This window comes from Pongo pygmaeus, chromosome 19 (genome assembly GCF_028885625.2).
Source record: "Pongo pygmaeus isolate AG05252 chromosome 19, NHGRI_mPonPyg2-v2.0_pri, whole genome shotgun sequence".
In the NCBI taxonomy this organism is placed as follows: Eukaryota; Metazoa; Chordata; class Mammalia; order Primates; family Hominidae; genus Pongo; species Pongo pygmaeus.
The window spans coordinates 87,430,886-87,456,392 of NC_072392.2; the positions used below are offsets into that span (position 1 = coordinate 87,430,886).

The 25,507-nt window shown below is 33.8% G+C and overlaps 1 protein-coding gene across 4 annotated transcripts in view; it reads right to left on the reverse strand.

The window, feature by feature from the left end:
* The window catches only part of ABCA5 (ATP binding cassette subfamily A member 5), an 87,536-nt gene that overhangs the window by 7,005 nt on the left and 55,024 nt on the right, over positions 1-25,507 (reverse strand). For all 4 annotated transcript variants that reach the window (XM_063656527.1, XM_054456818.2, XM_063656528.1 and 1 more), the window contains exons 19-34: positions 23,955-24,156; positions 20,267-20,436; positions 17,481-17,608; positions 16,933-17,070; positions 14,253-14,366; positions 11,205-11,375; positions 8,127-8,240; positions 7,606-7,740; positions 6,818-6,892; positions 6,194-6,285; positions 2,581-2,707; positions 2,166-2,280; positions 1,975-2,066; positions 741-916; positions 225-300; positions 4-98 (exon numbers count right to left, since the gene is read on the reverse strand). In XM_063656527.1, coding sequence (XP_063512597.1) covers positions 4-98; positions 225-300; positions 741-916; positions 1,975-2,066; positions 2,166-2,280; positions 2,581-2,707; positions 6,194-6,285; positions 6,818-6,892; positions 7,606-7,740; positions 8,127-8,240; positions 11,205-11,375; positions 14,253-14,366; positions 16,933-17,070; positions 17,481-17,608; positions 20,267-20,436; positions 23,955-24,156 — 2,020 coding nt within the window. The remainder of the gene's footprint in view (positions 1-3; positions 99-224; positions 301-740; positions 917-1,974; positions 2,067-2,165; positions 2,281-2,580; positions 2,708-6,193; positions 6,286-6,817; positions 6,893-7,605; positions 7,741-8,126; positions 8,241-11,204; positions 11,376-14,252; positions 14,367-16,932; positions 17,071-17,480; positions 17,609-20,266; positions 20,437-23,954; positions 24,157-25,507) is intronic.

Here is a 25,507-nt window from a genome sequence, read left to right on the forward strand (position 1 = left end):
CACCACATGTGCTGTTTGGCTTTGGGATCCATACCTGTAGATGGTTCATCTAGCAAAGTAATCTGAGGATTCCCTAGCATACTTAGAGCAAAACACAACTACATGGAAAGAAAAAGATGAGTGGGAAATTAACAAAGGTTCACTATAAGGAATCTATCAAGACAATATCAGGTACTAAACTATCAATAAAAATACAGACACTATTTGGTGTTTAATGAAAGTACCTTTCGTTTGATTCCTGCAGGTAGTTTCTTTACAGTTTTCTGAAGATGTTCTTTTAAATCAAGTGCATTTGTTATTCTGCAAGATGAACAATACAAAATGCGAATACCATGATATATATAAACACAAATACCAACTGGGTGTGATCCCTGATGTTGTTTTCTCTAGAATAGTTACTCAGTTGAAGCTTATTATAAGTAGGTAAGGGCAAAAGTCTCCAATTTACATCATTTTAAATAAACTAATAAATTGATAAAATGGTTCACTTCAAATTAAAATAAGTTTCATGATATCTATAGGTATATTCATCCTGTAACTAGAAATAGAAAAATGACCTTTTTATAACTATCATAATTTATAGCTATCAATATATTTTCATATATCATAAATACATGAAAAAGTAAAACATTTTCTGTAAAAATCATTGTCCACAGAAATGCTTGTTATGAAATTTTAAAAATATGAAATGCAAACCTTTCCTCTAAGTAACAAAAGGAATCTAAAGACAATTATTTTACCGACTTATGACTTCTTTCATGTCACTTGCACTCATTCCTTTGACAGCTCCATAAATTTCAAAATGTTCCTGCAATGTAGTATCTGGCCACAAAGGGTTTATCTGAGGACAGTAACCCATACACTTCAGTGAATCATCATCTTCACTTGTCTCTGAAGAATAATCTCCTAAAAATACCTATAGAAACACAAACCAATTTTTACTATTTTGCTTAATTTACACTGTGAAGGAAGTGGCAAATACATTAATTAAAACCCCTTCCTACAGCCAGAGTAATATCAAGTCAGATTTGTACTCCTTTATTATCATTATTATTATTATTATTATCACTAAGTAACTGAGACTACAAACATGTGCCACCATGCCTGGCTATTTTTTTTTCTTTTTTGAATTTTAGCAGAGAAGAGGTCTCTCTATGTTGCCCAGGCTAGTCTTGAATTCCTGAGCTCAAGCGATCCTCCTGCCTCAGCCTCCCAAAGTGCTGGGATTACAGGCATGAGCCACTGCACCCGGCCAGATGTTTTACTCCTTTTTGATGTTTGATGATGGAAGGACATATAAAGCTAAGTCAGAGTTCAGAGACATGGTCAGAAAGGGTAATACAGAGTTGGATGAAAAAGCAAGATGTAATTCTAATGATCAGGGAGCTTCACTGGAAGGTGACGTTTGAGCCAAAGAGGTAAGCGAATTCAGTATATGTATTTCTAGGGTATAAGGTATAGCCAAACAAAGAAAACATCTTGGGCAAAAACCCAAAGAAAAGAGTATGCCTGGCATTTTCCAGGAAAGCAATGAGTTAGCGTGGCTGACATTAAAGTAAGCAAGGGGAGAGAAGCAGGAAATGAGATCAGGGTAGTTTTGTGAGGTATCCACAAAGTGGTCAGTGACATGCTTATAATAAAAGTCCAGCTGATGGCAGGTCAAAACAAGCTCCCATATCTCCTGAAGCTAATAAAATTGTCTTCCATTAAGTTGGTAGACAAATAACTCATGCATGTAAGCATTACAAAAGCAGAAATACTGTATATGCATGTGTCTACATGTGTCTATGAAAATTTCACCATGCACATTATTTTTACAGATAACCCAAAAGATCATAATTTGATCAGGCTGTACAAAAAATTCTAAAAATATACATAAAAATTGAATATCAAATCCGAATTTGTCACTAAAAGTTTATGTTAATTAACAATATAAATCACATTCAACATATCCTATACTCTTATATATCATACCTGGCCTGAAGTTGGTTCAATATCACCAACCAGAATATTAATAATTGTGCTTTTGCCAGCACCATTTGGACCCAACAGTCCTAAGATCTCTCCTAAAGGAATTGAAAGAAAAAAAAAATCATAATCAAATCATACTAAAAGTGGAAATTACTCTTCTAGAAAAGTTATGTAAGGAAAAATTAAATACCAGCCTTTTTTCACACAGAAAGAGATGTATTTAGTTGCCACTTTCTTTACTTTTCTTGAAAGAAAATCTTTCTTGTCATCATATTCTTTATGCAAATTGCTGACCATAATGGATGGTTTCTAATAAGAAAAATTGTATGTAAAAAGAAAGTTATAAAACTTACAATGAAATGACAGGCTGCACATACCTCATATCCATATTACAAAAATTATATTGGCTAATAAGGGGATACTGTACAAATAAATATCCATTTATGACTGAAATTCTGGCTTTTTCAAAAGTAAGTAAAGTATTTTTTTCCAAGAAAGATTTTTTTCAGATTGCTTCATATGCAAAGAAAAATATTTTTCAGATTAATTTCTATATACTGGGAACTGATCATTTCATATTTACTATGACAGCCATAAAGAATAAATTACCTCCTCACAACACTGGCAACTCATCAGCTCTTTGACCTTTAGTCTTTCAGCTTTGACATCTTCATCTTCATCTTCATTGTTTGGTGGTTCTGGAAGCTTCCTATTTTTGGACTTTGTTGAAAGGTTTCTATGTATATATAATAAATATAAAAGATAGTAGGTTTTCAAATAATTAAAATAGTAAGAAATTCAGAAACCAGGTAGAGAAAAGACTGAAAAAATACACTAACATAAGATCTAGGATTATCTCTGAAAGGTGGAATTATAAGAGATATTTCTTTTTCTTTCTTTTTTTTTTTTTTTAAGACAGGGTCTCACACTCTGTTGCCCAGGCTGGAGTGCAGTGGTACGATCTCAGGTCACTATAACCTCTGCCTCCTGGGTTCAAGCAATTCTCCTGCCTCAGCCTCCTGAGTAGCTGGGATTACAGGCAGGCGCCACCACGCCCGGCTCATTTTTGTATTTTTAGTAGAGACAGGGTTTCACCATGTTGCCCAGGCTGGTCTCAAACTCCTGGCCTCAAAAGATCCACCTGCCTCAGCCACCCAAAGTACTGGGATTACAGATTCAAGCCACCACGCCCAGCCACAAGCATTATTTTTCAATGACTGATAGCATGTGGATGATATTATCTAAATTCATTCATTTATTTAACAATATTATTTATGACTAGTAGGTGTCAGGTATTATTACACAGAAAGAAAGATGAAAAAACATGAACCTTGCCCTCAAAAAATTTACAACCTGAGTATAAATGAAATTGCCCAGAAAGAGTAGATGTAGAGGGCTGACATCAGAACCCACAGTAACACCATTTTTAGGGACAGACAGAGGATGAAGTGCTTGCAAAGGCAATTTTGAAGTACAGAGGCAAACAGGAGAAGACATAATGGAAAACAAAGGAACAAGAAAAATGTGGCCAGGCGCGGTGGCTCCTGCCTGTAATCTCAGCACTTTAAGAAGCCGAGGCATGCAGATCACTTGAGGTCAGGAGTTCAAGACCAGCCTAGCCACCATGGAGAAACCCTGTCTCTACTAAAAAATACAATACAAAAATTAACCAGGTGTGGTGGCACATGCCTGTAATCTCAGCTACTTGGGAGGCTGAGGCAGGAGAATCGTTTCAACCTGGGAGGTGGAGGCTGCAGTGAGCTGAGATCATGCCACTGCACTCCAGCCTGGGTGACAGAGTGAGATTCCATCTCAAAAAAAAAAAAAAAAAAAGAAAAGAAAAGAAAAGAAAAATGTGTAAGGAGATCAATGTCAATCATATTAAAGGCTGCAGATTACTTAAATAAGTTGAGCCTATTAGACAATGAAAAGACAAAATCATTAGTTATCTTATTGAAAACAGTATCAATGGAAAGGTAAGGGAAAACCCAGATTGCAGGGAGTTATAGGAGTGGATGGAAGGTAAGTAACTGGAGATAGAAGAATTTTGGCTATGAAAGGAAAGAGAGATATAGAATAGGAATTAGGGATGGATTCATGTTCAAATGAGATCTATGAGTTCTTTCATATATGAAAGAAAGGTGACCCTCCCCAACCCCAAAAATATACCATTGAGATCCAGAAAGGAAAGAGAAAAAGAGAAAAAAATACACTATTGAGATCTAGAAAGGAAAGAGAAAAAGAGAAAAAATATGCTATTGAGATCCAGAAAGGAAAGAGAAAAAGAAAATTGAGCAATATTCCAAGTATATAGAATAAATGAAGATTTGGATAATAGGATGGGCTGCTTCTTCCTCTAGGACTGGGATAAGGCAAAAATGATGGAAGATGTGAGTAAGTTTGTAGAAATTTATAACTTATAATTAAGTGCTTCTATTTTCTGAGATAAATGACAAGATTATTTACTGAGAAGCAGGAAGTAAGATAAGGTGATTTGAGGAATACAAGGAATAAAGAGAAAGCTTTGAATAACTATTGAAAAGAAAGAGATAAGAAGGTGCTAACTAGGAAAATGTGATTCGTTACCAAACAGTATTAAAATATAACTACCACTCAACCCAGCAATTCTACTACTGGATATATACCCAAAGGAAAAAAAAAATCATTACATAAAAAAGACACCTGAACTCATGTGTTCATCATGGTACTATTCACAATAGCAAAGTCATAGAACCAACCTAAGAGTCCATCAACAGTTGACTGGGTAAGGAAAATATGGTACATATACACCATGGAATACTCCACAGCCATAAATAGAATGAAATTATGTTCTTTACAGCAACATGGATGGAACTGGAGGCCATTATCCTAAGTGAACTAATTTGGAAACAGACAATCAAATACCACATGTTCTCACTTATAAGTTCTCACTTATAAACAGACAATCAAATACAACATGTTCTCACTTACCAGTGGATACACAGGAATAATACACCAGTGGATAAACATGGAAACACTAGGACTGTGGACTCCAAAAGGGGGTGGGGATGAGGGTTGAAAAACTACCTATTAGGTACAACGTTCACTATTTGGGTAATGTTACAATAGAAGCCCAATCCCCACCAGTATGCAATATACCCAGCTAACAAATGTGCACATTTACCCCCAAATCTAAAATAATTTTTTTTAAAAACCAGCTGAATTTATATGGAATAAATATGTAGTATTATCAAATGGAACTTTTATGTTATTTTTTCCAGCATATAATTCGATTCACCAATAATTATAATTTTTAGTGGACAGGTCAAAAAGACAAAAGTTGAGGATGCTGAAATGATAATAAAGTGATGAATCATGTAAGCAAGGCTGGATAGAAGAAAAAGTAAAAACAAATGAGCTAATATATTTGGAAGAATATGTAAAAAAGACAAACAATAACAAGCATTGGCAAGGATGTGGAGAAAATAGAACCCTAAAACATTCCTAGCGGGAGTGTAAAATGGTATTACCACTTTAGAAACAGTCTGGCAATTCCTCAAATAACCCAGCAATCCCATTTCTAGGTATCCACCCAAGAGAAATGAAAATATATGTCCATACAAACAGTTGTATACAAATATTCATAGCAACATTGCTCATAATAGCTGAAAAGTAAAAGCAACTCATTAAGATATATAAAAAGTGCAGTACACACATACAATGTAATATTACTCAGCAAAAATAAAAAGGTAATTTAGTACTGCTGCACACGACTACATGATGAGCCCTCCAAACATTATACTAAGTGTAAAACCATACGCTAGATACTAATTATAGTGCCCATATCCTAGCAATTTTTCAAAGATGTTATCTGGCAAATCTGATGATTTTCCAACATTAAAATAACATGCCAACCAACTATGGTAAAAAGCAAATAGATACAAAAGTTAAATACAAGGTATTTAAGAGAATTGTTGGTCTTTTGACTCAAGTTTTCCAAAGCATATTTCCATTGTTCAGTTATATAAAGTGTTCAGAATAGGCAAATGTGACAGAAACAGAAAGTAGATTAGTGGTTATCTAAGACTGGAGGCTATGGGAATAGGGATAAGAAAGTGACTGTTAATAGGTACAAAGTTTCTTTTTGGAGTGCTGGAAATGTTCCAAAATTATGTTACGGTGATGGTTACACAGTTCTGTAAATATACTAAAAACATTCAAAATTTTTAAAAAATCAACTGACCTGAAAAAGGGATCTTTTCTTATTGATCTGCCTCCATATTTTTTCTCATAGTATTGTAAGAGGAAAATCCACAGTACACACTGCAGGTAAGGCTAAAAGAAGAACATGTAGCAGCTCATGACTAAAAGATTTGTTGTTGTTTTTGCTTTTGCCAACAGAACTAAGACTACATAAATCAAGTTCCTTGCCATTACCAAAAGAAGTAATCACAACTTTTTTATATTTTACATGATAAAGATAATTAAAAATAAATTTTAATCCAAACCAAAGCAGAATTATTTTTAGCAAATTATTCACATATTTTCTACCTCTGTATCATTCATTTATTGTCAGCTTCATAAAATATAATCAAACACAAAAACTTTGTTTTTGCTTCTAAGACAGAACTGTAATTAAACAGAATTAATAACATGTAAAAGGCTAAGTATATTAAAGTGAACATATTCAGTAAATGAAAGGTACTCCCCACTGAAATACAGATTAGCTAGCGTTAACTAACATGCTTAACTTTTTATGCACCTTCTTTTTCATGCAACAGGACAAAAAACTAAACATAGTTAAAACCATAGGACCAAACTATTCTTAAGGTAACATGCTAACTCACAAAAATACTTTATTTCTTACCAATATAACAGCTACTGAAAGCCTATCCCACGGATTATAGGTGTCCGCATTTTTTCGTACATTCTTCCAAGAAATCTAAGACAAAAAGTTTTGAAAATATATATGCTGCAATATGTAGAAATATTTGGATTAAAATGAAAAAATGTATTTTGTTTAGCAAACATGTACTTTCTATAAATAAGTCAGCTATTCATATTAGTAAGTTATATTTTTTACTTAAAATCTTCCCTGTCCCAAAATATTTCTGAGAATCAGTATAAATTAAACACATTGAACTGAGACCTAAAAAGGGAAGCAGGGGTAGCAGGATTAGTAAGTAGAATTAATTAGCAACTCCAAACCAAGAATTCATAACAATATTTTTTCTAATCACATGGAAATTTTTTTCAATTATCCAGCCTTAATAAAATGAATCTGGTTTTTGTCTCTATTTTTTCTTGGAGAAAATCTCTTACACTTTATTCTTTCTCATCCCTTTATAGTAAAATACATTATTTAATCACCGATAAACTCCTAAAAACAAACACTGACTGAAACCATGTCACACTTCTAATTATATACATCATTTTGAGCATGAGAGAACCTGTAATGAACATAGCCCTTTTCCTTTGAGAATTTACAGTTTGACAACAGCTCACAATAATTTATGCTGCATTAATAATATCTAAATCAAGTAGTAGCCATTAGCCTGATGCATTTTACTATTTTCTGTACAAGAACTAACATCCCCAAATTAGACCATATTTATTTTATATTTTTTAACATATTAAAATATTTAGCAGAATTACCTTTATGAAAGAAATCAGGCAACCTAGAAGTGGATAGACTGGAATGGTGATACAAAAGGCATAATGAAGAATAGTTGCAATTGTGTATCCCATAAAGAAAGTTATTTCAGTGATTGCAATACAAGCCAACGCTGTCTAAAGAAAAAAATAAATTAAAAAAAGTGACAAAGTGTTTAGAAAGTTCATACAAACTGACTTACAAATTGGTGTCTAAGCATTAAACTATTTTTTAATCCTCTAATAAAACATGGAACAAGAGATGATATTTAGCCAGCAAGCAACAAGAATACCACTTGTTTGTAGCTAGTATCCCTGATACACTAGTTGCTAAATGTCTTCCATATTGTTCCTACATGGAAAGGATGATTCAGAAGACAAATGTACGCACAAAAAGAAGCTGCCAATTATCTATCTAAATTCTGCACTTACAAAAGACATGTAACATTTTTAGTATAATCAGGAAAGAATTCATGTTAATTAAACTGCTATGGGAAGCTGAAATAATGTAAAATGCGACTTACCACAGAATAGATAAATGACCAAAATTCTTTGGTATTTAAAATTTTCTTAAAGGTGAAAGAAGCAATATAAGTGAACAGAATAACTGATGGAACATAACCAATAAGGCAAAAAACCTGTAAATCAGAAATATGTTTCTATAAAAATATGAATAGCTTGCAATACACATGACATGAAATACTACTAGTCATATTAAAATATGAAGAAATAATTATTAATACAATCCTAAATAAATCTTTTAAACTGAACACTATTTGTAGTTTTTTATACCAAGTAAAATACTATCTCTCATTATTATAAAAAGCAAGTATAGCTAGCTACAACTTTATCTCTCTCAAATATTAGCCACTATTTTAATATACAGCATTTTATTTTTTAAAGTGTAAGAAAAACATTATTATTTTATATGGCAGAAACTAATATATAAGGTCATTATGATCTCTGACAAAATCGGTAAATTTACTTTCAGCATCAACCTCATGTAACTCTATTTTCCTTTTTTCCTAACAAAGTATTCAATGGAAGAGCCTACTGTCAGTCATTTACATGTGAATATGAATGCAAATCAGTCTCTTCTTTGATATTTTAAGCTATATTTTAAGTAATTTCCAGTTTTACTTTAGATTCAGGGGATACATGTGCAGGTTGGTTACATGGGTATACTGCATGATGCTGAGGTTTGGGGTATAATTCATTCTGTCACCTAGGTACTGGACATAGTACCCAACAGTTAGTTTTTCAACCCTTGCTCCCCTTCCTCCTGCCCCCGTCTAATAGTGCCCAGTGTCTATTGTCGCCATTTCTATGTCCATGTTTACCCAATTTAGCTCCCACTTATAAGTGGGAATATGCAATAGTTGGATTTCTGTTCCTTTGTTAATTCACTTAGAATAATGGCCTCCAACTGCATCTGTGCTGCTGCAACAGACATAATTTCATTCTTTTTTATGGCTGCTCAGTATTCCGTGGTGTATATGTACCACACGTTCTTTATTCAATCACTGGTCGATGGGCTCCTAGGTTGATTCCGTGTCTTTGCTATTGTGAACAGTGCTGCAATGAACATACTCATGTGTCTTTTTGGTAGAATGTTTTATTTTCTTTTGGATATATACCCAGTAATGGGGTTTCTGAGTTATAAGGTAGTTCTGTTTCAAGTTTTTTGAGAACTCTCCAAACTGCTTTCCATGGTTGCTGAAGTTTACATTCCCACCAAGAGTATATAAGCATTTCATTTTCTCTGCAGCCTTGCCAGCATCTGTTGGTTCTGACTTTTTAATCATGGCCACTCTAACTGACGTGAGATGGTATCTCACTGTGGTTTTGATTTACATTTCTCTGATGATTAGTGATGCAGAGCATTTTTTCATACATTTGTTGTCCACTTGCATGTCTTCTTTTGAGAAGTGTCTGTTCATATCTTTTGCCCACTTTTTAATAGAGTTCTTTGTTTTTTGATTGCTGAATTGTCTAAGTGCCTTATAGATTCTGGATACTAGGCCTTTGTTGGATGCATAGTTTGTATTTTCTCCCATTCTGTATGTTGTCCATTTACTCTGTTGATAGTTTCTTTTGCTGTGCAGAAGCTCTTTAGTTTAATTAGGTGCCACTTGCCAATTTTTATTTGTTACAATTGCTTTTGAAGACTTATTTACTCATAAATTCTTTCCCAATGTCCAGAATGGTATTTCCTATGTTTTCTTGTAGAATTCTTACAGTTGATGTCTTACCCTTAAATCTTTAATCCACCTTGAGTTACTTTTTACATATGGTGAAAGGTGGAGGTCCAATTTCATTCTTCTGCATATGGCTAGCCAGCTATCCCAGCTTTCCTATTGCTTATTTTTGTCAACTTTGTTGAAGATCAGATGGCTATAGATGTGTGGCTTTATTTCTGGGTCCTCTATTCTGTTTCATCAGTCTACATGTCTGTTTTTGTACCAATATCATGCTGTTTTGGTCACTGGAGCCTTTATAGTATAGTTTGAAGTCAGGTAATGAAATGCCTCTGGCTTTGTTCTTTTTACATGGATTCCCTTTTTTTTTTTTTTTTTTTTGATATGGAGTCTCTCTCTGTTGCCCAGGCTGGAGTGCAGTGGCACGATCTTGGCTCAACACAACCTCCACCTCCCGGGTTCAAGCGATTCTCCTGCCTCAGCCTCCTGAGTAGCTGGGACTACAGGCGCATGCCACCACGTCCAGCTATTTTTTTGTATTTCTGGTAGAGGTGGGGTTTCACCATGTTGACCAGGATGGTCTTGATCTCTTGACCTTGTGATCCACCCGTCTCGGTCTCCCAGAGTGCTGGGATTACAGGCATGAGCCACCGCGCCCAGCTTATGTAGGATTCCGTTAGCCATCTGGGTACTTTTGGGGTTCCATATGAATTTTAGAATAGCTTTTTTAAATTCTGTGGTGAATAATGTTGGTAGTTTGACAGGAATAGTGTTGAATCTGTAGATTGCTTTGAGCGGTATGGCCACTTTAACATATTGAGTCTTCTAATCCATGAGCATGAAATGTTTTTCCATTTGCTTGTATCATCTCTGAATTCCTTCAGCAATGTTTTGTAGCTCTCCCTGTAGAGATCTTTCATCTCCTTTGTTAGATGTATTCCTAGGTATTTTAATTTTTTGTGGCTATTGTAAATGGAGTTGTGTTCTTCATCTGGCTCGCAGCTTGCCCATTATTGAGATAGAGAAATGTTAAGCTATATTTTAAACTATGGAATAAAAGAGCTTATCCTTTGTGAAATTATTTTCAGGCATAAGAAAAACCAAGGAAGGCATTTTAAGAAAGGAATATATTAAAACGTTCCTGATTACACCCAAGTAGGTGGTCTACACAAAAGATCACTTTAGTTTCAAGAAATTATTTTAAAATGGTGGTAAGTTATTGTTTTTAAAAGTCACTTATTATCATATAAAATGATTACACATATTAAATACAATAGACACTCGCTCTATTTTCTTTAACAAATTAATAACCAAATTATTCAATAAGTCAACTGTCATGTTTATAACAGATTTTAAATAACATTCTACCTATAAATAGCATGAGTACAACTAATGTTAACTTACCACAGCAAGGAACTTTACAGTATAAAAATATAATCCATAATGAAATGCCAATAAGCTTCCTAGCATCAAAATAAGAATGATAAAAAATAAGGGGATATCAACAACAGCTTGTCCAATCCAATATGCAGATGGCAAAAGACCTGAAAGTTTAAGTTGAGTATAAGCTTTGATCTAAAAAAAATGAAAAACAATTTATTATAATTTTAGACAATTTAGAAACACACAAATAAATTAGCAAGTTATTGTAGATCTCTTAATTTTACATCAGCAAAACCAAAAAGGTCACATTCCAGGCTTATAGGTAATAAAAGTCCCCCTCACACTAAATATAAATTCCATTTAGCCTTTAATTTGGCTCATTATTTCTGAGATGTAACAATTTTAACAAAATTTTTAAGAATCAGAATACAGTAGTACTGCCAAGAAACTGAGATTAAAATAAAGCAAAAGGTGTCATGGCGGTTGGGGTTACAGCTATACAAATAATAAATAGCCAAAACATTACTGCTTTTGAAATACTGTGGAAACAGATGGGAAGATATGTTTACACAGAAAAAGAGTTCTCAGTTTTAAAAATGAACCTTTCATAAATAAAAACACTAATAAATTGCCAAGTATCCTTTGGATTTACATAAGGCTTTCAGCTTAAGTGAAAGCTTTTGAAATTTTCAAAGCTTTTATATAAACTGGTATAGTATATAAATCTAAGGTGTTATTTACGTAGCAAGTTTGTTAATGGTAAACTTAAATGATCATAGTTTTCCTATCTCATGTTCTCATTTAATTTGAAATTTCTAAAATATTTCACAAATCCAAATACCTAACAATTTTATTTAGTTGATTTTTGTCATCTATAAAAATATCTACTCCTAATAACTGAAGGTATTATATGAAAGAGCTGTCCACAGAGATAAAGGGAAGCATGAAATATAAAGATTAGTTAAGAAGAGGAGAAATGAACAAAATTGGCAAGTTTTCTGTTCAATGAATTATGAGAACACAAGACACATGTAAATTCTAACACAAGAATAAAAACATAAGCCAAGGCAAATGCAATTATTTTGGATAATTCAAACTTTTGTCATTCACACACTGCTGGTAGGGATAATATAAAATGGAACACTCATCTTGGAAAATAATTTGGCAATTTCTTATAAAATTAACATGTATGATTCAGCAATTGCACTCCTGGGCATTTATCCCAGAGAAATGAAAATGATGTTTACACAAAACCTGTATGCAAATGTCCACAGCAACTTTATTCACAATAGCCAAAAACAGAAAACAATCCAAATGTTCTTCAACAGGCAAATGGTTAGAGAAAGTGTGATGTATCTATACCATGGAATATTACTCAGCAATAAAAAGGAATGGATTATTGATAAATACAAATTGGATGTATTTCAAAAAAAATGCTATTTGAAAAAAGCCAATCCCAAAAGAAAACTTATTGTGATGCCATTTTACATTTTTGAACTATCAAAATTACAGAAATAGAGAACAGGGTAGTAGTTGCCACAGGTCAGAGAGGCTAGGAAAGGGTAAAAAATGGGAATCTTTTTGGTGACAGAGGTGTTCTGTATCTTGATCAATGCCAATATCCTGTTACATTGTACTATAATTTTACGAGATGTTATTATTGGGACAAAATGTAAAGAGTACACAGGATCTCTCATTTCTAACAAATAAACATGATTCTAACAAATAAACATGAATATACAACTATCTCAAAATAAAAAGTTTAATTAAAAATGTTTCAGTTGAAACAAGAAAGAAAAATGCAAATGTCCAGTAAATTTTATTATTGTGCAGTGGGTTTTGGATTTCTATATTCCTTATACTTTTCTATAATTTATACATTACTACAATGAGTATATTTAACAAAAATTGAATATTATTTTAAAAATAGAGATATGTGTTACTTTTATACTAGACAAATTAATAACAAAATTTTTATTAGAATGTATTTATTTTATTTATTTATTTATTTTTGAGTTGGAGTTTTTGCTCTTGTCGCCCAGGCTGGAGTGCAATGGCATGATCTCGGCTCACTGCAACCTCCGCCTCTCAGGTTCAAGTGATTCTCCTGCCTCACCCTCCTGAGTAGCTGGGATTATAGGCATGCCCATGATGCCCGGCTAATTTTGTTTGTATTTTTAGTAGAGACGGGGTTTCTCCATGTTGGTCAGGCTAGTCTCTAACTCCCAACCTCAGGTGATCCACCCACTTCGGCCTCCCAAAGTGCTGGGATTACAGGCGTGGGCCACTACGCCTGGCCTAGAACTTATTTTTTTAGAATTTATTAAAATAATGAGTTCATTATTCATCACAGTCTGTAAATTAATTTAGACAAATTTGTTTTTACTGAATTAAGATCATCCACGAAGAAGATCAGAATTTTTATTAGAGCAGTAAGATATAATCTCAGCAGAGTGAAAAAGTGGGAAGCTTTGAACAGCCAAAGACTGTACAAGATCGCTATATGCCTGAAGGAAAACAAAAGGGAAAGGCGTAAAAAGAAAGTGAAAGAATACCAAAGAACCTCTGTATACTTAGCAATTTCTCCAAGGCCCTAATGATGACAATCACTTTCATCTATTTTTTTTCCGTTAATAAGAATTTAGCACCTTGACTACTTAATACCTCTGTTAAAGGATAAAAGGGACAGGAATGTTAGTGTGCCAGTTAAGAACATAAAGATCACAGTCACTTCCCAAATCCACAATTTAAACAAGTTGAGTCAACCTGAGCAAGTCATATGAACAATCCCATCTTTGATTTCCCGATCTATAAGAAATCAGTAACAAAAAACTTACCTCCCAATGTTGTGAGAATTAGAGAATATAATTTTTAAAGCATGTAGCAAGTCTCAAGTAACAAATATTAATTATCACTATTATTACAATAAGAAACTATAATAAATGTATTTATATTCCATTTACTTATTTCTAAAATAACAATTATACTAAGCCTTGCAATCATGCAAATAGCTTATTTTTATACGACACTTCTTATTAGCAAATTATATATTTTTAACTGAGTCATTACCTTATGATTCTCTGCATTTTCCATGGCAAAGTAAGGTGGCATTGCAGTAACAATGATTCCAAGCAAAGCCGCTTGAAAATACAGCTCAATTTTAAAAACTATGTCGGTAATTTCCTGAAAGACAACCACAGAGTAACAAATGGAACTGAGAATCATTTTATATCTTAAGATATATCTTAGGATATATCTTATATCAAAAAAATCAAAACCTCAGAAAGAACATATTAGAATATCTAACCCAGGCATAGTCTACATGAAAGAATGAGTGGCAGATGTATTAACAGGTGGTGGTGGACAATATTACCAACTCTGCCACTTATTAATAACTATCTGATCCTAAGCAAATCATTTTACTTTCATTTTCCTGTCTACAACACAGAATAATCAGGCATATAAATTAAGCTTCGCAATTTAATAAAAATGAATGATGTATTTGAAAAGCAGTTAGTATGTCCACCATAGTGGTCCTATGCAATAATAATAAATATCTAAGAATGATATTTGTTGCTCTTTATTGTCTTTTTAATTGGGAAAAGCTATATTCAAGCTCAGCTTCCTATGCAACTAGAACTTCTTCTCCGAAGCAGAAGAGGACTTAACTCCCACAGGCCCCAATGTCGTTAGCTTCCCCAGGGATCCAGGTGGTGCAGTCAGCTAACTTCCCCAATCAATAAACAGCTAGCACTTCAAATGCAGATTACCCAGGTCCAAGGATACTATATTATCATCCACCCTCACCAAGGTCAGTTTCCTCCCCTTGGTCTATAAGAATATGGACCCGTGGGACAGAGAAGGTACTCTGCACTGGAATAGAATCCACAGTGCCTAGCAGATACCCTCACACTGGCACAAACCTCCATGGGATGACATAGAGACAGAGTACATCACTGTCCTGTTGAAATCTAGCCTTCTGAGTTTTCCTATTTAGCAATAAAGTCAATTCCAAAGTTCAGGTCATATGACATTGCAGAATTTGTCTGAAACTCTGGTAATATGACAGTGGAGGCCCAGAAAGAACCCACAAATATGTAGACTAGTAGTGCAAGAAGTGGAAATGAATGAGACTACAGTTGGATCCAATCATACAGAATCTAATGAAGGAAGAAACAAATTTGAAATATTAATATGACTATATATATATGAATAGTTAGCTTTAAAAACTCCCATGTATTTCTTTCAAAATATAGTATGAGTATATGTCAGTGTTGCTGAAAACTGTAAGTTGTAAAATCTTGTGTAATAGTCATGGATACAGACATATGTAGTAACATAAAAAAAACATGTATGGGAACTATAAATTGTGAAATTGTGAATTGTGGTTACTTCTACGGAGGAGAGAAGGAAACAAGATTGGAGAGGGGTAACATGAGTTTTCACCTGTGTCTTTAAAGTTTTATTAAAAACAAATATTATGCAACATTAACATTTGAAATATTTGGATAGTAGGTGGTTCGTTTTCTGTAGGTTTGAAATATTCTATAATATGAGATACCTCTCCACAGATACTGCTGCTGGAAATGGAAAATGATGCAACCATTTTGGAAAGCAGTTTGGCAGTTCTTCAAGTGTTAAACATAGAGTTACTAGATGATCTAGCAATTCCACTCCTAGTTATATATCCAAGAGAAATAAAAACATATGCTCATACAAAATCTTGTACTCAAATATTCATAGCATTTCTCATAATAGCCAAAAGGTGGAAATAACCCAAATGCCATCAACTGATGAACGGATAAATAGAATGTGGTATTTCACATAAACATTCCATACATTCCACACAATGAAATATGATTTGGTAGTAAAAATAAATGAAGCACTGATACGTGTTACAACACAGATGAATCTTCAAAGCAGTATGCTAAGTACAAGAAAGCAGACAAAAAAGACTACATACTGGATGATTCCATTTATATAAAATGTCTAAAATAAGGAAATCCATAGATACAGAAAGTACATTAGTGGTTGCCTAGGGTTGGGAGTGGGTATGAGACGAAATGAGTGATTACTAATGAGCATAAGGGTTATTTTTTTTTGGAGGGGGGTGATGGCATATTTAAAACTGACTGTAGTGATGACTGCACAACTCTATGAGCATAATAAAAGACACACTGAAGTGTATACTTTAAATAATGGTCAGGTTGATTGGGCATTATATTTCAATGAAGCTGTTTTTAAAAGTATGAAAAGAGAAGATAGAAAATATTGATACAGATATTTGTCCATTTATTTTTTAGCATATGAAAATCAAAAGGATTAAGACAAAAATGTTGAATACTTTTCTGTAATCTTGATTCTGATATGTACAATCCAACAGTTCTATCTAGAGGAAAAATGGTTGCCTGGGTGACTTCTCAAGTTTTTTTCAATACCCCAATATCTGGATGTCAGGTAAAAAATATTCATTTAAAAATTATCTTATATTTTATTCTATGATCAATATAGAACACACTTATTCCTTATACAAATATCAATACCAAAGCAGAATCTCCTTTACCCTGAAACATATTTATACTGGGGAATCCTAAACCTTAATGTAAACCATTTCTCGCTTGAGTTTTAAGAAGTCTAAGAGATCTCACAAGATAAATTTCTACATATTTTGTTGTTTTTGCTTGGTTTTTAATGGTTATTATATATATGACATGCGTATGGAAATTTAACTGTATATACATTGGCTTACTTGAAAGAATGGGGTACTCCAGATCTGGATGGTTTCAGTCACATTTAAATGATAAAGATAGTAGTTACTAATGATATTCACTAATATAGGTAAAGAATAAACCATAGTACTGTTGAAAACAGCTGCAAAAACATAGTCCTACAATTAAAAAAAGACACTTATTACATACTGTATATAAGCAGATATATTATTGCTATGTACCAAGCTTTTCTCACCAACAAAGCTAATTCTCATACTGAAAAACTGCTTCAACAACTCACAGAAATAATACCTAATGATAGATAAAGACAATCTGGTTTGGAATGTACAGACATTTTAATATTTTAAACAAGCATATAATTTTTTAAAAAACTAAATTTCTGTAACTTTATATATTGGTCATCTGTGAAGGAATGAAATATATCATAAATAAAGACAGCTAGTTATTTCCAAAAGTAAAATCTAATTTCTAACTCATAAGGTAAAATCAACAAATAATTAATTTTAGAAGAAATGTTTTAACCTTGCATAACTCCCAAATGGATATTCATTCACTGCATTCATCTTACCTTTCCTGAATGCATCACATTTAAAGCCGCACTATGGGGAGCCATGGATACATAGTCACTGTCATTAATCATCGTCACCATTATGTTCTGGCTTGTGAAAAAGCTAATAAGATCACCGATATCTGAGTCTGGTGTTAGAAAATAAGCAAATAATAAAGAATGAGTTTAAGTGAGGCTTTTAGTAACATTGGGAAGATAATTCTATTTTTAGAGAAATATGTTATTTTCATTAGCAAATACGCAAGTAAGTACATTGGCTCTGAAGCCAGTCAGCCTGGTTTTAAAGTTGAGTTGTAACATTAAACTATTCGTCCTTCAAGCAAGTTACCTAGATGCTCTGGACCTTAAGTTCCCTCTTTTGTAAAGTGGGTAAAATAAGTATATCTGCCTTATAGGTAAAGTGATCATGAGAATTAAATGAATATATACACAGAGTTTAGAACCTGACACATAGTAACTGTGCATATTTTAGCTGCCGCTGCTGCTGCTACAACTATTATTAACATTGAAAAGTTAACCTATAATACATGAAATTTGGTTAAATAATAAGAATAAAAATCTATCTGACAATTTTAGGTAACAAGATAACCTGCTAAGCTCAGAAAGGTATAGGTGTGGTAACATCACTCCCTAGAGGATTTTTTGTAGGCTCTGGGCAGACATGTCAATTGCCTTAACTACCTTAAAATATTCAAAAACATAATCACGTCTCTATCTACATTCTCTAAAGTACCTGGAGCCAACAGTAAGATTTTAAATCCTGTGGGGATTTAAATCTATACCAACATGTCTACGGAATAGATGCAGTTTCCCCTCCATCATAACAAAAATCAGGATTCAGGGAAGGACAAATGTGACTTTAGAGAGAAATTTAAATCAAACAAAGCAAAACATTACTAGTAACTGAATAGTATGACAGGGTGGATCAGACACAGCACTAAATCTCAGTGTCATAGAGAATGGTGACACTACTTTACTCACAACCTAGTACCTTAACTGATCTCTTATCCCTAACTTGCAAGAACAGCTATGTACCCTGAGAAGAGAGACACATTATAAGTGAAGGAACCACAGCACAAGAGATACAAAAAGCTCTGCAAGGTGGGTAAGATACCACCCAATATATATACACACAGAGGCCAGTGGTTCAAAAAAAAGTGGTTTTATTTTGGAACACACGCAAGCCTTAGGAAAATATGGCATGCATAAGCAAGCAACTCTAAGAATAATAAAAAATTAAGAGACAAACTGAAAATACTAGAATTTCTGCAGATCAATGAGAATTAACTCAAAGCAAAAAGATTTGATTTGAAGCCAAGGTCCTTTAAAAAAAAAAGAAATATTTGAGATACATGTATATTTCCCTGGACACATATAAAAAACGTCAAGATTATCACAGTGTAAGGATTATATATTAGCAATATAAAATGTATTTTAAAACCAAAACGAGAATTCATAATGAAATTTCCTAATGAGAGAAAAAAAATTGCAAAATCTAACATTTTCCATTCGAGTAATTTTCCATTAATTTTCCATGCTCCAAGTAATTTTCCATGTTCTCTCATTTATCCATCAATAAATGCATCTTTACCAGAAAGAATAAAGGTTATGTAATATAACAAGCACCAGATTTTAACAGTGATTATTTTGATACTAATTTATAATCATTCCTAGCCATGCTTATTATTTTAATACTGGGCAAAGTCTTTTTTGAATTAGTTAGTGAATCAAAAAGGAATGATACTAGAATGTAGGTGAAGCGTTAGAAAGGTTAAACCCCAAAGAGTTTGCTATAGAATAGGAGATGTTATAGAAACAACTGATTACATATGAATAAAGTTTGTATTAGCTTTTAATATTTTGAAAATCAGAACACTATGTCAGTTTTTTGTTTTGAGCTTTGCTCAAGTCTGTATGTTTAAATTTTTTTCATATTTGATAACTACATGGTAAGAATACTAATAGCAAAGTCAAAAATATCCATTACAAATCTAATATATTCAATTAGAGATATTTATATTTAAGTCTTATTTTTCTTAGTTTTAACTAATTCTTCAGACTGTCCTTGAAGAATTAAACACTTCTATGCAGACACATACCTGTATAAATATTATGTACTACAACTCTTTGTAAAGAGGGTTTTTCAACTTTTGAAGTATATTTTGCTCATCATGGGCTTATCAGCATAAAACATGCTGGCAAGAATAACGTTATTATTAAAAAAGGAAATTCTACTATTATACAAAGTATAAATTATTTTTTAAACTATTTACTTATTTATTTATTTATTTATTTATTTATTTATTTAGAGGCAGTCTCCCTCTGTTGCCCAGACTGGAATGCAGTGGTGCAATCTTGGCTCACTGTAACCTCCGCCTCCCGGGTTCCAGCGATTCTCCTGCCTCAGCCTCCCGAGTACCTGGGACTACAGGCGCGTGCCACCATGCCTGGCTAATTTTTATATTTTTAGTAGAGACGGGGTTTCACCGTGTTAGCCAGGATGGTCTCAATCTCCGGACCTCAGGTGATCCACCCGCTTTGGCCTCCCAAAGTGCTGGGATTACAGGTGTGAGCCATCGCACCTGGCCAAAACTGTCATTTATTTGTAAACCAAAATTTACTGTAATATATTCTTCAGCATCAATAAGTATTGAACTATAATTTAGATTTCATGCAGACAGACCATGCCTTTACCTTAAATATATTTTTAAAATCCAGACCTTTATCCACCCCTCAACCCCATGCTCCATGCCAGCACTCATTCACAGACCTTCACACGTTCTCACCAGTAGAATTTTGAAGAAGCAGACTTGTTTTGTATTTATGAGGTTTGTCTCCAGGTTTTAGAAAATATAAGTCTGGAACAAGTTTGATGGGAACCACAGCATTTTTAAAAGAGTGATGCACCAAAAACATAAAAATCTGAACTGTGAAAAAAATTAAAAGCAGAAGCAACCTGAAAAGAAAAAAAAAAAAACAACACAGCTCAGGGTACAAAGGTACATTAATACAAAAATCAATTAAAACTCTCCCTTCACATTGATATGGACTTTTTTTTGTTTTTATTTGAGACAGGGTCTGGTTCTGTCACCCAGGCTGGAGTGTAATGGTGTGATCTCAGCTCACTGTAACCTCCACCTCCTGGTTCAAGCAATCTTTTCCCCTCAGCCTCCCGAATAGCTGGGACTACAGGCACATGCCACCATACACAACTAATTTTTGTTATTTTTTTGTAGAGATGGGGTTTCGCCATGTTGCCAAGGCTGGTCTCAAACTCCTGAGCTCAAACAAGGAGCTTGCCTGCCTCAGCCTCCCAAAGCGCTGGGATTACAGGTGTGAGCCACCTCGCCCAGCCCACATTGGTATAGATTTAAACTCTAGACAGTTAAAGGATAATCACTGAAAAAAAAAAACAAAGAAAAAAACTGAAAAAAAAAATAAGAAATCGTATTCCCCAAAATGATCTTATGACAATACTGGAGAGAAAGCCAATAATTAAAAGTTACAAAATTAAAAGTTATAAAAGTATATTTTAGATCAGTGATGCCCTTAAATTTTCATAAGAGTATGTAAACACGTAGTTATAACTGTTAAAGCACAAGACATCATGTCTCAAATATTTGTCTCTACTCCTGAAGGAATTACTTCCTGTCCTGTCTCTATCTTAACCATTTACTTTTTTTTTTTTTTTTTTTGAGATGGAGTCTTGCTCCGTCACCCAGGCTGGAGTGCTGTGATCTTGGCTCACTGCAACCTCTGCCTCCCAGGTTCAAACAACTGTCATGCCTCAGCCTCCCAAGCAGGTGGGACGACTGGCATGTGCCACTGTACCCAGCTAATTTTTGTATTTTTAGTAGAGACAGGGTTTTGCCATGTTCGCCAGACTGGTCTCAAACTCCTGGCCTCAAGTGATCCACCTGCCGCAGCCTTCCAAAGTGCTGGGATTTCAGGTGTGAGACACCACACCCGGCCCCATTTACTTTTCACATAACACAAAAATATTTTAGATATAGAGAAGCAAATAAAAATACAATTAAACTCTGAATGGCTGATATCTTTGAAATCTCATCCTAATTGCAATTTTATCATATTAATTGCCATTGCTGCTCTCAGGAGGCAAAGCAAGGTATACTACAATGCCCTTTTATCTGGAGAGCAGCTACTTATCTGATAAAATATCTCTATACCACATGTAATAAATGTCCTAACAAGTGGTTGGAGAACTTAGATCATCATACTTTAGCAATTTATAAATTTCACATACCCCATAATTTTTTTAAAAAATTCTTAAATTGTTATATCTAAGATTTCAAAAGCATATGGCATTGATCCAGTTCCATAATAAGTTAAGAAGTGATTTAGGTTAAAAAATATTCACAATTAAATAACATTTGGAAACATGAGGTTAAACAAAGTTGAAGGAATTTCTTTACCATAGAACATCTCATGTGTTTTTCTATGCTAATGAATAACTCTTTAATATAGGGAATATAAGAGTAATATTTTCTAAATGTATTTGACCATGGAACACATTTGGTTATGGATTGAATGTTTGTGCCTCCCCAAATTTGTATGTTGAAGCCCTAACTCTCACATGATGGTGTCTGGAAATGGGACTTCGGAAAGGTAATCTGCATCAGATGGCATCATGAGGGTGGGGTCCCGTGATGGGATTAGTACATTTATAAAAAGAGACACCAGAGGGTGCATGCCAGTGTACACAAAGAGGTCATATAAGCACACAGTGAGATGGTGGTCTTCTGCAAGCCAGGAAGACAGCCCTCACCATGCTGGCACTCTGATCTCAGACCTGCAGCCATCAGAATTGTGAGAAAATAATATTCTGTTTAAGTCACCCAGTAAATGGTATTTTGTCATGGCAGTCAAAGCTGACTAAGGTATTTTAATTTTTTTTTGCGGTGGGGGGGACGGAGTCTCGCTCTGTCGCCAGGCTGGAGTGCAGCAGAACAATCTTGGCTCGCTGCAACCTCTGCCTCCCGAGTTCAAGCAATTCTCCTGCCTCAGCCTCCTGAGTAGCTGGGACTACAGGTGCACACCACCACACCCAGCTAATTTTTTTATATTTTTAGTAGAGATGGAGTTTCACCATGTTGGCCAGGATGGTCTTGATCTCCTGACCTCGTGATCTGCCTGCCTTGGCCTCCCAAAGTGCTGGGATTACAAGCATGAGCCACTGAGCCCAGCTGGTATTTTAATTATTTTGCTGAGTGTATTTTATGAGAGTGGTGTTTAGAAAATGTGGCACATATACACCATGGAATACTATGCAGCCATAAAAAAGGATGAGTTCATGTCCTTTGAAGGGACATGGATGAAGCTGGAAACCATCATTCTCAGCAAACTAACACAGGAACAGAAAACCAAACACCACATGTTCTCACTCATAAGTGGGAGCTGAACAATGAGAACACATGGACACAAGGAGGGGAACATCACACACCAGGGCCTGTTAGCGGGTGGGGACTAGGGGAAGGATAGGATTAGGATAAATACCTAATGTAGATGATAGATTGATGAGTGTAGCAAACCACCATGGCACATGTATACCTATGTAACAAACCTGCAAGTTCTGCACATATATCCCAGAACTTAAAGTATAAAAAACAAAATAAAATAAAATAAAATACATTAAATATGCTGATTTAAATAAACATTTTTCTTTCAGTAATGCCGACCCAGAAATAAATCAGATACGTGATTGACATTTGTTTGACACCGAATTTGGTCAAAGAAGAGCATATAAATTTAGCATATTCCAAACATATAACAATATTCTTATTCTTAATGAGTAAGCCTTATTACTACTGCCATTTTGGACTTAACAAGATAGGTGTGTGGTATATGAAAGTGGTTAATGTTATTTCCAAATTATTCAGTTCCTATTACCCTAGGAGAACCTAACTGAGAAAGGCTAAAGCTAACTTGAGAAGATGTCATTTTGATCCCAGATCTACTAGCTATATAGCCTTCTTTATTTTTCGGTTTCCTCGTAGGATAAATAGAGGTAAAATTCATTTTTCCTGCTATTTACAAAAAGTAGTTATAAAAACTAACTAACAGATGCAAAAAATAGTGAAAAAATAGAAACGCAAAACAAAATTTAAGATACAATGGGGAGTGTATTAATATATTCAAGGAAACTTGAATCTGTGCTCCCAGATGAAAGAAAGAAAAAGATACAATGGCAGTAATTCAAAAATTATACAATTAGGGAATATTTGTTATTTCTTCACTTTATAGATGACACAATAAATGCTAGTTTAAAAAGTGTAAGACAGGGTATTTGATGAAATTATTGTAATTTTTTCTCTAACATTGTGAAATTACAGTGGTAATCTTTCAAAACTATATAAATTATTTACATATGTTAACATCTTAAAAATTAAGATGGTAAAACCAATGTGTATCCTTAAAAAGCAATCCATCAGGTATAAGCGTGATAATTATACTTACACTGATCTCACTGATTTACTTTCACGTTTCAAGGTAAAGAAATGAAACTTTGCTATTGTATACATCTGTTGTTTCCAAAGGCTCATGGTGCTCACTAGAGAAGCCTTTGTTTCAGAAAGAATAAGTAAGCTCTGTTCCATTTCATCAAAAGATTTTGAATCCATTTCTTCCTCCAGTGGCTGCTGAGTAAATACACTATAATCTATTTGCCAAAACAAAACAAACATTTCAGTATATTCATTAAAAAAAGATACAATCTTTCTGAAGCAGGAAAATTTAAAGAAGCATAGGTCTGGCAGTTATGTGGAACAAATGGAACTCTCGTATATTCTGGCAGTATCTATTAAAGCTGAACATATGTATATCTTATGACCCAAGAGATCCCCAACAGGTATAAACCCAACAGAGATAAGAATATAGGTTTCACCAAAACACAAGTACAAGAACATTCTTAGTAGAGCCCTATCTAGAATACCCATACCCTGGAAAGAACCCAAATGCCCATTGACAGGTGAATGAATGAATACTTGTGACATATGAATATAACAGAATAGTGTGAACCAATGAAAATGAACAAACTACTGTACCCATAACAACATGGTTGAACTTCAAAAATGTAATTTTGAGTGAAAGAGGACAGATGCAAAGGAGACACATGGTATAATTCCACTAGTTCAAAATCAAACTGGATGCATGTCCATATTTAAGATCTTATTATCTCTGTATCTGTATAATATCCAACTTTTATGTGAACTTTTCCTCTCTGACTACAACCTAGCATTATGTCCTGATCATACATGAGACTTCTCTCTTATCTCCATGTTTGAGAGTCCTCTCCTGGCTTTACATTACTTCTCAATTAAAATTTAGCCTCAGGCTCAGTTATCAGCCAAATTCTGCCCTTCAACTTCATCTTTAGTCTTTGGAAGGTTTAAGAGCCAAATGCCTACTTCAATATAATTTCCTGGGATTACTGAGGTTGTACATGATCAATGACAGTGTGATCATACAGATTATTAGCACAACACTTAAAAGGTATAACAAATTCAGTAGTGTGAATAAGGTATGTCATTCAGATTTCATATTAATATTTAATATTCATTTAAATTACAGTTAAACATTCCAAATGTATTTGGAATAAAAATTTATTTACGTACTTTATGCTAAAATTCTACCAATTAAACCATAAACATATATTTATTTAATGGCAAGAATAAAATACTACACAATTGAGGTTTATTTTAAACTCAAAAACAGACATTCAGAACTTTCGATGCAGAAAAATATTGACAGTTAATGCAAATATTAAAGAGAATGTACTAGTTAGAGATAACTTTAGGAAGAACATTATAACTTTTGGGCCAATACATGTATTTTTTAATTTAGATAATAATATAAAAAGAAATAAGATTATATAATATTAATCTTATGTAGTGGTTCAGTATACTAGTACTCATGGTATTAAAACAAATTTGGGAGACTTACTTCTTTTTTTAGTTATTTAATTCCATTAAGGCCACACATTTTCAATATAAAAGTTTTATTGTGGATTC